This window comes from Engraulis encrasicolus, chromosome 11 (assembly GCF_034702125.1).
Source record: "Engraulis encrasicolus isolate BLACKSEA-1 chromosome 11, IST_EnEncr_1.0, whole genome shotgun sequence".
Taxonomy (NCBI): Eukaryota; Metazoa; Chordata; class Actinopteri; order Clupeiformes; family Engraulidae; genus Engraulis; species Engraulis encrasicolus.
In genome coordinates, this window is record NC_085867.1 from 14,937,813 (window position 1) to 14,951,958 (window position 14,146).

General features: G+C 44.1%; 1 protein-coding gene across 1 annotated transcript; it reads right to left on the bottom strand.

Moving 5' to 3' along the window:
* Positions 1–2,915: 2,915 nt before the first annotated feature.
* Positions 2,916–11,119, bottom strand: pgam2 (phosphoglycerate mutase 2 (muscle)). Its single transcript, XM_063209994.1, has 3 exons — positions 10,581–11,119; positions 9,202–9,382; positions 2,916–3,616 (listed from the first exon to the last, which is right to left on the bottom strand). The coding sequence occupies exons 1-3, from the start codon at positions 10,995–10,997 to the stop codon at positions 3,447–3,449; spliced, it is 768 nt and encodes a 255-aa protein (XP_063066064.1). The 5' UTR covers positions 10,998–11,119; the 3' UTR covers positions 2,916–3,446.
* Between the last annotated feature and the right edge of the window lie 3,027 nt (positions 11,120–14,146).

Consider the following 14,146-nt stretch of genomic DNA (forward strand, 5'->3'; position numbering starts at 1 on the left):
TTAGGAATGCGTTTTTATGTTTAGGCACAGTTCCACTTGTTTATAGGTTGGTGTACACACATTTTCCACTTACAGGTTAGGTCTAGGAATGAGTTTGGTTTAGGCACAGTTCAACCTCGACGTGCGAAGGTGTGTGTGTGTGTGTGTGTGTGTGTGTGTGTGTGTGTGTGTGTGTGTGTGTGTGTGTGTGTGTGTGTGGCCTAGTCAGGCCTAGACTGAACATTGAACATTGTCTAGTCTAACATTTATAATATACATTGTGAATTGGAGTTCATTGTGATTTTCAGTTGATTTAGTCTACAAACATAAGATGATGCCTTTATTTCTATGCCGAGTCAATAAACGTATTCATTCCAGAAAAGATTACTGTTATCAGACCACTACTTCAGTTATCAGACTTTTCAGCAAAGAATAGCATAATAAACAAATCATTATTTTCACCATTTATTACTAGCTTGCATAATTAACCCCTTCGCATTCCGACAGATTTGCCTGAAAACGCCTCTCCAAATTGAAATGGTTGCTGTATCCCAACCCTTTGTGCTATTGAGATGAAAACACCCATTTTGGAAAGCAGACACCCTCTAGTTTTGTGATCTATTGTCAGTTTCACTGTAAAGGGTTCTGCTGAAAACTGGGAACTCTTTATTCATTTTTCTGGGAAGTTTTTGTCATTTGTCAGAAAAAAATATATACATAGACATTAAATAGTCCTTTTACTGTAATGTATCAGGTTATAGACATAATGGAACAAAGGCCACAAGTCTGAACAACTTGTATTTCAAATTTGAAAACAAAATATCAAAAATTGTGTTTTCTACACCATTTTATATGTGGGTATGCCTAGGCGTTTTTGCAAAGTCCTATTTTTGGAGACCAAAATGTTGTTATTTTCTTATATGCTTCACAATTTTTCCCAGCACAATATTTCAGACTGCCAACATGTTTTTTATTGTTATTTGGGGTGTCCTTGAGACAGTTGGATGGGTGGCTTGCTTTCATCAAAAAAATCCCACGGGACTTTTTAGGCTCCTTGACTAGAGGTACCCTAAACCAGAAGCTGGTTTTTAGTGCTGTGTCATTCTGCAGACAATACTGCAAAGGAGGTTTTTGGAGCAAGAGGCAGAAGGGGAATAAACCTTCCTGCTTAAGCATTATTTCTATCACCAGTAAAACACAATTTTGTCACATGCAAAACAGTTGTGCACTCCACTCAACTCTTCTATAATTCTTTGCTGATACTTTCTTTGTTCAGACAGTTTGAATCGTCTCTGTGGCTCCAATGTTTTGTTACACAGTTTTGGCAGACACAATGCATCATGAATTTATATTTTTATGTGCTTATAAGTTTTTATAAGTTTAAAATGAGAGATTGTAACCATATTTACAGTATTTTAGGTCAATAAGAAATAGAAACTGTGGTTAATGTGGTGTCATCTTGTTATAGTTAGTGTATCTATCAACCTCCTTTGTTGTCTGTATAACCTTCTAATTCCCGTAAAGTGCTTTAAATTAGACCTTGTCTTTGAGATCGATGCCAGGTATTTGTGACATTTCCATTGCCAAAGTGGATCTGACATTGTCTCTGTCCCTTGCTCCAATCAGATTTTCAACAAAGGCACACAAACACAAACACACACGTGGATGCGCGTGCGCACAGACACGCGCGCGCACACACACGTGCGCGCGCACAGACACACACACACACACACACACACACACACACACACACACACACACGCTTTGAGACTCTCTCTCTCTCTCTCTCTCTCTCTCTCTCTCTCTCTCTTTCTCTCTGTCACACACACACACACACACGCACACACACACACACACACACACACACACACACACACACACACACACACACACACACACACACACACACACACCTGTCCTTTGGTGTGTGAAGAAATAGAGCGGGTGCTAAACGTGGCACTGGCCTGCTGCCAGTCTGGGGGGGGGGGGGGGGGGAGCAGAGGGGGCAGAGGGAGAGGAGAGGGCAGAGGAGTGTGTAGGCCAGGAGGGAGGGAGAGAGAGAAGGGAGGAGGAGGGAGGGAGGGAGGGAGAGAGGGAGAGGAGGGAGGAGGAGGGAGTGCAGGGAGGGAGGGAGAGAAGAGAGGAGGAGGGAGTGCAGGGAGGGAGGGAGAGAGGGGGAGGAGGGAGTGCAGGGAGGGAGGGAGAGAAGAGAGGAGGAGGGAGTGCAGGGAGGGAGAGAGAGAAGGGAGGAGGAGGGAGTGAAGGGAGGGAGGGAGAGAGGGGGAGGAGGGAGGGTAGGGTGAGGGAGAGAGAAAATGGAAGGAGGGGGCAGGAGGAGGGAAGGGAAGGGTGAAGGGAGTCTGATGAGCCTATACCCCGCATCAGAGGACCATCGCCAAAATAAACTTACTGACCCCTCTTTCTCTCTCTCTCTCTCTCTCTCTCTCTCTCTCTCTCTCTCTCTCTCTCTCTCTCTCTCTCTCTCTCTCTCTCTCTCTCTCTCTCTCTCTCTCGTGCTGCTGTGCCCTCTTGCAGTGCTTGCAGAGTGCCCACACATTGTGCTGAAATTACCAAATCTGTACACAGGGGAGGAGGAGGAGGAGATGAGGAGGATGGAGTGAAGAGAGAGAAATGGAGAGAAAGAAAGAGAGAGATGGTGAGGAAGTGAGGGATGATGAGAGGAGAGAGAAGAGGAGAGGGATGATGATGAGCAATATGAGAAGGAGGAGAGGAGGAAGGAAGAGATGGAGGCAGAGGACAGACAGAGAGACAGACGGAGGACAAGTGCAGGGGTTGAATGAGTGCAGATGGGGAAACCCTGCCAAGAGACAGATAGATAGATAGATAGATAGACATATAGATAGGTAGATAGATAGGTAGATAGATAGATAGCCATGCAACCAGAGATTAGAAAAGAGAAACATGAAAAAAAGAAATACACAAAATGATGGTCACTTTATTCTGCTGTGTCAGAGTGATTTGCTTCAACATAACTCGCATACCAAGGTTGAGTAGAACATGTGTGTGTTGTGTTGTGTTGTGGTGGTGGTGGTGTGTATGTGTATGTGTATTTGTGTTGTGTTGTGGTGTGCGTGAATGTGCTTAAGAAAAGTGTCTTCATCAACCAGTGGCAATGTTGCTCGTTGCTTGTTGCCGAGTGATGGAAATAGCTACCTCCTCAAAGTGCATGTAAACACACATTTTGTCCTTTATCGTAGAAAAAACACCTCAGTTACAGTTTAAAGGCTAAGTTTAGCCTTAAAACACCACCAGAGGTGAAAAAAGAAAAACAAAGAAAAAGAAATAAAAACAAAAAATGGAAATAAAGTGGTGAACAGAGTGATGATGGTTTGTTGGGGTCTTGGTGTGGAAACAAGGTGGTGAACAGAAGTACAGTATGGTTTGGTGTGGGGTTTGTTGGTGTTAGTCTCTTTCACGACGATCGTCTCATTCTTTATGTTCCTGCTTTACTTCTTGGCCTTGCCCTGTGCGGCCACGGCCTCCATGGCCTTCTTGACGGTCTCCTCGTCGCCCAGGAATGCCATGGGCTTGATGGGCTTCAGGTTGGCGTCCAGCTCGTACACAATGGGGATGCCAGTGGGCAGGTTCAACTCCATGATGGCGGCGTCAGACATGCCTGTGGTGAGGAGGAGACGCAGGAAAAGCATTTTGAGGACAGAGCTGGGCTCATTAAGTTGCGTTATAATACATGGCATTACGAGGCATTACATTACATTACATTGGGTATTGGTTACAGGGCTAGGTAGTTTACTCAAGGGCACTCCAACAGACTTGTATAAAGTAGAAGTAAAAGTAATAATAATAATAATAATACATACAGTTAGGGCCATAAATATTTGGACATCTGCACAATTTTCATCTATTTGGCGCTGTACACCATCTCAATGGATTTGAGATTAAACAAATGAGATGTACATTAACAGCAGACTTTCAGCTTTAATATGAGGGTGTTTGCGTCCAAATCGGGTGAACTGTGAGGGAATTATGACATTTTCTACCAGTGCCTCCCAATTTTTAAGGGACCAAAAGTAATTGGACAGTCTAGTATTTATACATCAGACGTTCAATTTTTAATTATTTGGTTGCAAATACTTTCCAGTCAGTTACAGCCTGTAATTTGCAATCCATAGACATCAATAGACACTGGGTTTTATCCCTGGTGATGCTATAGTGAGCTTTCTATTACAACAGTCTTCAGTTCCTGCTTATTCTAAAGGGCCGTACACACACGTCGCTGCTAGTTACTCGCTCAGCGGATGAAGTCAATAGAATGTCTACGTGTTCCAGCGAGTCTCGCTGGCGAGTAGGCGAGGAGAGTACAAGCGATGCGATGTGGGCGGGTTCCGAGATAAACTTATTTTATCTTCGAGCGACGCGAGTTAAGCGAGTAACCAATTGGAATGCAGAATACAGATTATTGACAGGTGACGTTGCCCCTGTGGTGTTCTGACCACCCAACTTCTGCACGCCATCACACTTTGGTTAAAAGTGTTGAGGAAAATATATTACTGTGTACACCATCAAAGGCTCATATGCATGGTTGTGCACAGCACACGATCAACGTTAAACAGCGTAGGCCTACATTTTGTTTCGTACGGACGTTATTGGCGCGGACAGCGGGAACCATGACAACCAGTAAACAAAATCACCCAGAGCGAGTGGCAAGTAGGCGAGTGAGCAAGTAGCGAGTAAATAGCAGCGACGTGTGTGTACGGCCCTTTAGGGTATTTTCCCTTCAGTTTGGCCTCCAGCAAGTGAAATGCTTGCTCAATGGTACTCAGGTGAGGTGATTGACTGGGCCATTGCATAATATTCCACTTTTTTGGGGTAGAAATGGCTTAGTGGCTTTCCCATGAAGCTTTGGGTCATTGTCCATCTGCACTGTGAAGCATTGTCCAATGAGGTCAGAACCATTAGGTTTAATATGACATGATAATATAGCCTGAAAATCTTCAGAATTCATCTTGTGGCTTTTGTCGGTAGTCCTCATCATCAATAAATACAAGGGGAAAATAGTATTGACAGATATGCATGCCCATACCATGACACTGCCACCACCATGATTCACTGATTGGGTGGTATGCTTTGAATCATGAGCAGTTCCTTTCCTTCTCTATACTCTTTTCTTCCCATTACTCTTGTACACAATTATTTTTGTCTCCTCTGTCCAAAGGATGTAGCTCAAGACCTATAAAGTCTTTTTTAGACGTTGTTTGGCAAAGCCGAATCTGGTATTGCTATTTCTGATGCAATCAATTATTTACATCTTTTAGTGTACCCTCTGTATTTCCTATGGTGAAGTGTTCCTGAATGTTCTTGATCTTTTTCTTGATTGTTGCCTTGGACATGTATCCACCGTCCTCTTGGACACTGTTCTACATCTGGCCAACTGCTGGGAGATGGGTTTTTGTTCACCACATACAGAATAATGTCTGTCATTCACAGCATTTGCTTTCCATGTCTGCCAGGTAATTTGGTGTTGCTCTGAAATGTCTTTTTTCCAATATTCTGAACTCTTGAATTGATCACATTCAATGTTTCCCCATCTCTCAAATGGGTTTCTTTTGATTTTTTTTCAACCTTATGATGGCTTGCATCACTGATAGTGACAGGTGGACTTAGGATCTCATGGAGATTCCGTAAAAATATATGGAAATGCAAATGAAACACTTTAAATTAACTCTAGGACCTTTTGTTGACATCTTGGTGATGGTGTAGTAAGGGAATAACACACATCTGACTGGAGAATATCTGAGCAGCCTACTGTCCAATTACTTTTGATCCCTTGAAAAGTGGGCACCACACACAAAAAACGTTGCTATTTCTTTCCTGTTAATGCGATTTGGATTTTAACACCCTCACATTAACGCTAAGAGTCTACAGTTAATGCACATCTTGTTTGTTTTATTTCAAATTCATTGTGGTGGGGTATAGGGTGGAAAAGGATGAGAATTGTGTTGCTGTCCAAATATTTCTGGCCCTAACTGTACATACATTTCATATAGCACTTTTCATGTAATTAAAACAATAGCGATATGATATTACATAGTTGCAACAATGTAATCATACTACTAGTGTTGTAATTACATCCGTCTCAGTATTTCTGCTTCTTCTTTATCTCTGCATTTCAGCTATGGATGACGGTATTGGAGAGCCCCCAGATTCTTCCTACTCGTGTGGGATTTGAACCTGCAACCTTTCCAATCACTGTGCCATGACTGTGAAGACACAGCAACCTCCATGTGGCTCATGTGATGGAGAGTGAGAACATTAAGAAGGCTTTTGGGTAACACTTCATTTTAATGGTTCACTATTACAGTGGATCTACCACATTAGGTACAGGATAATAACCAGTGTAGCAATATTTAATACCATATAATACCAGTGTAATACCATGTACCAATTTTTTACTTACATCTAGGGTTAGGGTTAGGGTTGGTACATGGTATTACACTGGTGTTGAATATTGTTACACTGGTTATTACCCTGTGCCGCTAGTAATAGTGAACCATTAAAATATGGTGTTACCGCTTTTGAGATGAAATTGTGTTGGTTGAGCAGCCAATGGTTTATTATTTGGTCTAAAAGTTCTTAGTTTGGTCAGAGCACACGTGCGGTAACCTGGAGTTTGAAGTTGGGTGGGGCTAGTTCCCGTTGTGGCATGCTTACGGATTATTTAAAAAGGAATGGGCATTCTGAGGAGTAGGCTTATCCACACAGTTTGGGTTAAATTGGAGTTGCACTTCCTTCAAGCTACTCTTTCACAGATGACTTAAGATGTATTATGTATTTATGAATTGAAGAGAAAATCCGAAGTGCTCAGGGAATTGTTCAGAAAAAATCTTGAAGGTGCTCTTTGGTGTTGGGGAAAAAACAATATCTTGTCAAAAAAAGGGAGTCCAAGGCACTCTTCTTGTGGAAAAATATTAAAAAGCCTTTATTGAAACATGGCTAAAGTTTTAAAACATGGGAGCAGAGACCCACGCGTTTCGGCGCAAGCCTTCTTCAGGCTTGCGCCGAAACGCGTGGGTCTCTGCTCCCATGTATTATGTATTTGTTGTAGTCTGGCTGTCCCAGGCACTAAGCTTCCCTATGGAGCTTAATCTGACAGTCCTCCCACGGACAGAAAGCCACTGGACCGTTGTATTATTTTGTTAAATAGAGAGGCATCGCACTCTCCATGTCTCCATGATGACACAGACTTGAATGCAGCAGTAGGCTATAGCAGTGTTTCCCAACCTTTTTTGTCTCGCGTACCCCCTAAGCCTCTTAGTTGTGCCATGAGTACCCCCTAATTCATGTTCTATATCACTTTCTCTGTCCTGATGTGACTGCTCCATACATTTGTTATAATAATAACATTTTTCCAAGTACCCCCTGCAGTGTCCTCACGTACCCCTAGTGGTACACGTACCCCTGGTTGGGAAACACTGGGCTATTGTATAGTAAGCTGAACTACATCTCCAGTCTCTCTCCAGTCTTCAAGTGGGACAGCTTTGGTTAGTGGTTGAGGAGATGGTGTTGGGGTAGGTGGGTGACAAGCTTGAATACTATATCAGTTGTAGGGATTTAGGTGTGGCGGTCAAAAACTAGCCCTCTCCCTCATCTTCAACCATACAGTACCTCGAGCAAAAACAACACTGCGCCAGGGAATGTTCCTGAGTCTAAATTACTGTAAGTCACTTTAGGAAAAGAATGTGACTGAGACAAAAAAAAGGCCAGGGATTTTTTTTTCATGGGCCAATCTAAAATCCAGTCTGTTAGAATGACAATGCAACAGACCCAACCACATCAGCCCGTAGCCTGTAATAATAATAGCCTGTATGCCAGATTACCAGTCCAGGACTGCCACTGTACAGTATGTGGTGTAATGTAAAGCAATAATGTCATGGAGTCTGTCCAGAACTTTTATCATGACCCCTGTGACCTTTTCTGCCCTTTTCTCCAGGTTCCTCGAGCAAGGTCACTTCTCCTGGAGGTCAACTCAGTAAGCCTACCCAGTGCAAGGAAACGCAGTACAGAAAGGTTATGACTGTAACAGGACACTTTAGCCCCTTTAGCCTTTACCTCTCGAGGACTGCACTGCATGGGACTAGCTAGCAGCAGCCAGGACAGTCTGAGGGCTATTTATAAACACATTTTGGTATCTTCACAGGCGTATGGTCACACATGGTGCTAGCTTAGCTATCTGGGCTACTGTAACAGTATGTGCTTTGGCACATGCCTGCATACAATCATGTGTGTGTGTGTGTGTGTGTGTGTGTGTGTGTGTGTGTGTGTGTGTGTGTGTGTGTGTGTGTGTGGTCAAGTTATCCTTCTCAGCTTACAGTGAGCGATAAGGTCAGCAGCACTGCTGTTCCGATTACATAATAGCGGCTGTACTGTACTGTAGTGTATTGTAGGTGTTTTAGTAGGAGCGGTTCTCAGCACTGCCACAATGTGTGTGTGTGTGTGTGTGTGTGTGTGTGTGTGTGTGTGTGTGTGTGTGTGTGTGTGTGTGTGTGTGTGTGCAAAGATCCAATATATACACTGTAATGAGGACCCAATTTTAGGTCCCTTCTCTCCCTGGGCCCTTTGTCCCCCCTTTCGGCTTCCCTGTGTGTGTGTGTGTGTGTGTGTGTGTGTGTGTGTGTGTGTGTGTGTGTGTGTGTGTGTGTGTGTGTGTGTGTGTGTGTGTGTGTGTGTGTGAGTGTGTGTGTGTGATGTGTGTGTGTGCAAAGATCCAATACATACACTGTAATGAGGACCCAATTTTAGGTCCCTTCTCTCCCTGGGCCCTTTGTCCCCCCTTTCGACTTCCCTGTGTGTGTGTGTGTGTGTGTGTGTGTGTGTGTGTGTGTGTGTGTGTGTGTGTGTGTGTGTGTGTGTGTGTGTGTGTGTGTGTGTGTGTGTGTGTGTGTGTGTGTGTGTGTCTGACAGCTGCTGTAATGAAAACAAAGAGACCAGATGCTAAGCTAAACTATCTGCAGGGAGCAGAGACTGCAGGCTGTTTCACAACACCTGGTTGAGTGGTTGGAAAGTACATTAGCTAATTTGTGTCCTGCTTTTGCTTTCATGGTTTGTTTTTTTGTTTTGCTTGCTGACTTGTTTGGTTATTTATTTATTCGTTTGTTGTCTGTTTGTCTGTCTGTCTATTTATCTATCCTGCACAATTGATAAGCTGCTGAGTTTCCAGACTGAGTTCCCGACTTCCTCACTCACCTTCCAAGTGCTTGACGATGCCACGCAGACTGTTGCCGTGGGCTGCGATGATGACGTTCTTGCCGGCTTTGATCTCGGGAGCGATGACGTCGTTCCAGTAGGGCAGGGCGCGTGCGATGGTGTCCTTCAGGCTCTCGCATGTGGGCAGCTCACCAGCCTTCAGGCCCTTGTAGCGCCTCGACTGGTAGGATGACAGTATTGCACCGTCAGTGACATAACACGTAGCTCGTAACGTACAAGCTCAAGTCTAACAGAAGACTATCAACAATCAGGCTGTTTAGATAGAGTACAGTCGCGTTCGAGTGACAGCTATCGCACATTGACAATTTACATACTTTGTTTTAACTTGAGTTTAATATTGCCCAATGAAAAATGTTCCTACTTTCTTCTTACAAAATAAGGATTAGTTGAGCTGATTGTGGGACTCACTGAATGTAAGATAGTGCAATTTGCTTTTGAGAATAGAATAGAGTAGAGATATCCTGCAGCCAATTAATTTTCATCATTACCAAGCTAGTCTTTTGTCTTCCCTCATGAAATCTTTTCCCATCTAACTTTGATGATGATCTTGTGGTAGAGGGATGATGCCTAATAGGGCTGGGCGGTTCTGAAAAAAAGTCGTATCTTGGTGAAAATCAATATCACTTAATATCATTTAATAAGCAGCGATTTTCCCCCACATCTCAATGTTTCTGAAGATAAGACTGACATTTAATTCAAAAATGAGAAAAAATCCTTTTCCATTTCTATTCTAATCACTTTTTTGGAATAAAAAACGTTATCACAGTTTTTTAACGGTATACCGCCCAGCCCTAATGCCTAATATGTACTTTGTTTTATCAATCTCCCCTAATGAAAAACATTCCAAGCTAGTCTTCTCTCCTCTTCTCATGCCAAACCTCACCTCACTTGTGGTAGGGTTGGTCCCAAATATCCATTGGGCATGGGCATGCATGGTTACATTACATTACTCTTAGCTGATGCTTTTATTCAGAGTGATTGACAGATCTTACAAGGTATTGGCTGCAGTCCCTGGAGCAATGTCGGCATAGTTGCCTTGCTCAAGAGATTGGTAAGGGTGGGGATTGAACCTGCAACCCTGTGATTTACAGTCCAACTCCCTAACCATTACACCACATCTGCATGTTAATCTTCAGTACTGAGAACTGTCCCGAGCTGCTTTTCCCCATCTCACCTTGCTGATAAGCTTCTGGTAGGGGTGGTCCTACTCCCTAATACGCAAGAGGCATACTTAATCTTGATGGCAATGGTGGTCCTTAGTTTGTCATAGCCTTTTGATATCCAGCTACCATTACACGCCTTATTCCTCATTTCCAATTCTAGTTTCTCTGCTCTCCTCTCCTGACTCCAAAGCTCACCTCGCTGATGATCTTGTGGTAGGCATGGTCCTTGTCCATGGGTGGTGGGGGGATGTCGAAGGAGCGCCTCCAGATCTTGACCTGCTCCTCTCCGTGCTTCTCGGCGGTCTCTGCCTTGTTGAGGCCGGTCAGGCCGCCGTAGTGGCGCTCGTTGAGGCGCCAGGTGCGGTGCACGGGCAGCCACATCTGGTCGGTGCCCTCCATGATGGTCCACAGGGTCTTGACGGCGCGCTTCAGCACGGAGGTGTGGCAGACGTCGAACTTCATGCCAGCCTCCTTGATGGCGAGGGCGCCGCGCTTGGCCTCCTCCACGCCCTTCTCGCTCAGGTCGGCGTCGAACCAGCCGCAGAAGCGGTTCTCCTGGTTCCAGGCGCTCTCGCCGTGACGCACGATAACCAGACGATGTGCAGCAGCCATTTTGGTTTTAGGTTTGTTTTTTTGGTTTCTGTACTACCTTGTACTACCACAAGCCTTTTAGACCCTGTGAACGTGCTCCCCTGCACACACTATCGCAGACCACTCTGACAAGCAGTGAGAACCCGGCGTAGGACACAGACTCTTTTTATAGCACAGTGGAATGTGGGCCTGTCCAGATGCCTGGTACTTCATGCTCTCCACCAATAGGAGTCAAGCAGGACTTGATGGGCAGTAGGTTCAGCCAATGAGAAACTGCCTGTGGAGAGCTGGTAGCACATGCCGTGGCTGGGAAGGGCAAGGGTCAGGGATAGAATGAAAATAGCAACTTGACTTTTAAACTGCCAGGAGGTGGAATAAAAGTGTAAAGATCAGAGTTGGAAGCTGAAGGTCTGTCTCTGTGTACCAGACTCTCTTGAACAGCACTTTGCCACATATTTGTACACACTTTTCAATAAAACAGGAGGAACTGAGCTAGTGTTTCTCATAGCCTGCTGTGGTCTTGTGGTCCTCCAGAAATCGAAGAGCAAGTGGTGGTGTTAAAATGGTTGTGATGTTCCTCGAGGTTCCTCTGCCATGCAGAGTGTGTGTTACCTGTGCCATTCAGGGCGTGATTAAATATCAAATATGTGATCTTCATGCCATTTCCTAGTAAGGGTTGTGATGACGTTAAGGTGCATGCTTTTGCATAAGTGTGTTAACCTCAGATGGAGGGAGTGGCCTGCAGGGTTTTTAAGGGGGGCAATGATCCTCACTCTGGCCAAACACTGGTCAATGGGCCATTTTCACATGACGTCAGACTGACACTTTCAAACACTGAACATTTCAATGCATTCGAAGCAGGTTAAGTTGTATCTGGTGGCATAGACATAGACATAAACATAAACATACATATAGTACATGCCATTTTTGTCTGCCTAAAACCAGGTGTCATTTATAGCTGCTTCGCTTTAAAACAGGACCCATCTGACGTCATGTTGATAAGGGTTAATAATACCCAAACCCTGTCGTCACATCATGTCTGTGTCTGTGTCTGTGTCTGTGAGTGAGAGGCCAGAATGTAGTAGCAGTGGTATCTGTCTATGCAAATGATTATGGGTTAAAAAGATAATAATTTTGGGGGGCTTTATGCCTTTTATTTGACAGGACGGTGAAAGTAATGACAGGAAGTGAGTGGGGAGAGAGAGATGGGGAAGGGTCTGGAAAAAAGGACCCGGGCTGGCAATGAGATCCAGGTCGGCCGCATAGCAGAGTGCCCGACCATTTAAGCCACGGTAGGGCCAAATGATTATGGTTAAAGGTAGATCCAATTATTGCCATCATCAGCTATTCGTGTGTGTGTGTGTGTGTGTGTGTGTAGTGTGTCTGTGTGCGTGTGCGCGCATGTGTGTGTGTGTGTGTGTGTGTGTATGCCTGTGTGTGTATGCCTGTGTGTGTGTGTGTGTGTGTGTGTGTGTGTGTGTGCGTGCGTGCGTGCGTGTGTGTGTGTGCGTGCTAGCGTGCTAGCGTGTGCCTGTGTGTGTGTGTGCGTGGGTGCGTGTGCCTGTGTGTGTATGCGTGCGTGCGTGTGCCTGTGTGTGTGTGTGTGTGTGCCTGCATGCGTGTGTGTGTGAAATAAACTGCAGTTGGCCTACAACGTGTAGTGTCAGAGGAGCATGGGTTTTCCAAGCTGCTTTTTAGCAGGCTGTGGTGTGGGTGAGAGCCCAGGGGAAGTAGTGTTGTTGAGAATGTGGGAATGTGGTGTAGAGCGAGACTTTAATTACCCGTACAGTGTGGACAGTGTGGCACCAGGAGGATGTTGGAGCTCAAATGGAATCCCACCACCAACAGCACTATAAAAAAGGTGCAGTGCTAATTTAACACTAATAGAATATTGAATAGCTCTTTTCCAAAATTAGTTATATCCATTTTATAGAATGTTGGGTAATTGACATTTTTGTATTGGGCATTCCATTGAATTGCATTGCAAAATGCATTTTATAGAGGTTTAAAAAGTATGTTCTCAAACATTTGAAAGGCAAGAATTCACACATAGACCATAGGACTTCTTATCTGTCAATTCCAATATTAAAATGCAAAAAGTCAAAAATGGTGGATATAGCGTTTTGGAAAAGAGCTCTTCTTGTATATAGTCCCAATTGATTAAGTGTTAATTCAAGTCTTTGAAGATTGAACATTTAGAGCAGGGATGGGGAACCTTTTTCATTCGAAGGGCCACTTCAAATTCCTCCAAGGGCCGTAAACGGCCCTCCAGACATAGGTTCCCCACCCCTGATCTAGAGAGCTGGATTTAACCCATTGACGCCTAAGGCACCTGCAAAAAGGGTGCTGAATGCCTGACCCCTTTTTAAGAGAAGCTGACCTCAGCCTATAAAAACCTAAATATCTCAGCCTCTGAAGCACATAAAAACATGCAATAAGAAGGCATTTAAAAGCTAAGACCCTCATCTGTCATTAGAATGTGTTCATTCATCTCAAACAAACAAAGATTTTTGATAAAGTTGTCTCAAATCTCATGAGCCTGAATGTTGCGTAATGACGCTCAAGGCGCCAGAGCCAATGTTGCGCAACGCAACATCAGGCATCAATGGGTTAACACTGTTGTAGAGCATAGTACATAGCCCGCAGAGTTATCTTGACATTCAAAGTCAAATGGGAAGGTAAGGTAACTTTATTTGTACCCGAAGGTAGATTTGGTTGCAGGCAAAAGTAGCAAAAGCTTACACAGACAACAAAGTACTGACACACAAAAAACTTGCACCAACAGCCCAATACTAATGACAGTGACAAAGGACAATAACAAAACAAAACAAGGACAACAAAAACAAAAACATGACAGACAGCAGACAAGTGCTCCAAAGCAGGATATGAAGAAGAATGATAAACAATACATATATAAATATGTATATAAAAACAGGGGAAAACCTTAAAATGTTGGACCATATATTCGCAGAATCGTGTTGCATTAATATTGCATCGCTTTTTTTTTCTTCTGCAGATGGCATTTCACTGAGAGCAGATCTTCGTCATTGCAGACAGATCCACACTAACTGATTGATATATTCAGGCGAGACGCAGATACTTTATCCCACACACACGACTGCAGGACAGTCCAATCAACTTGCGACGTCTGGGGATCTCGCAGATGCCAG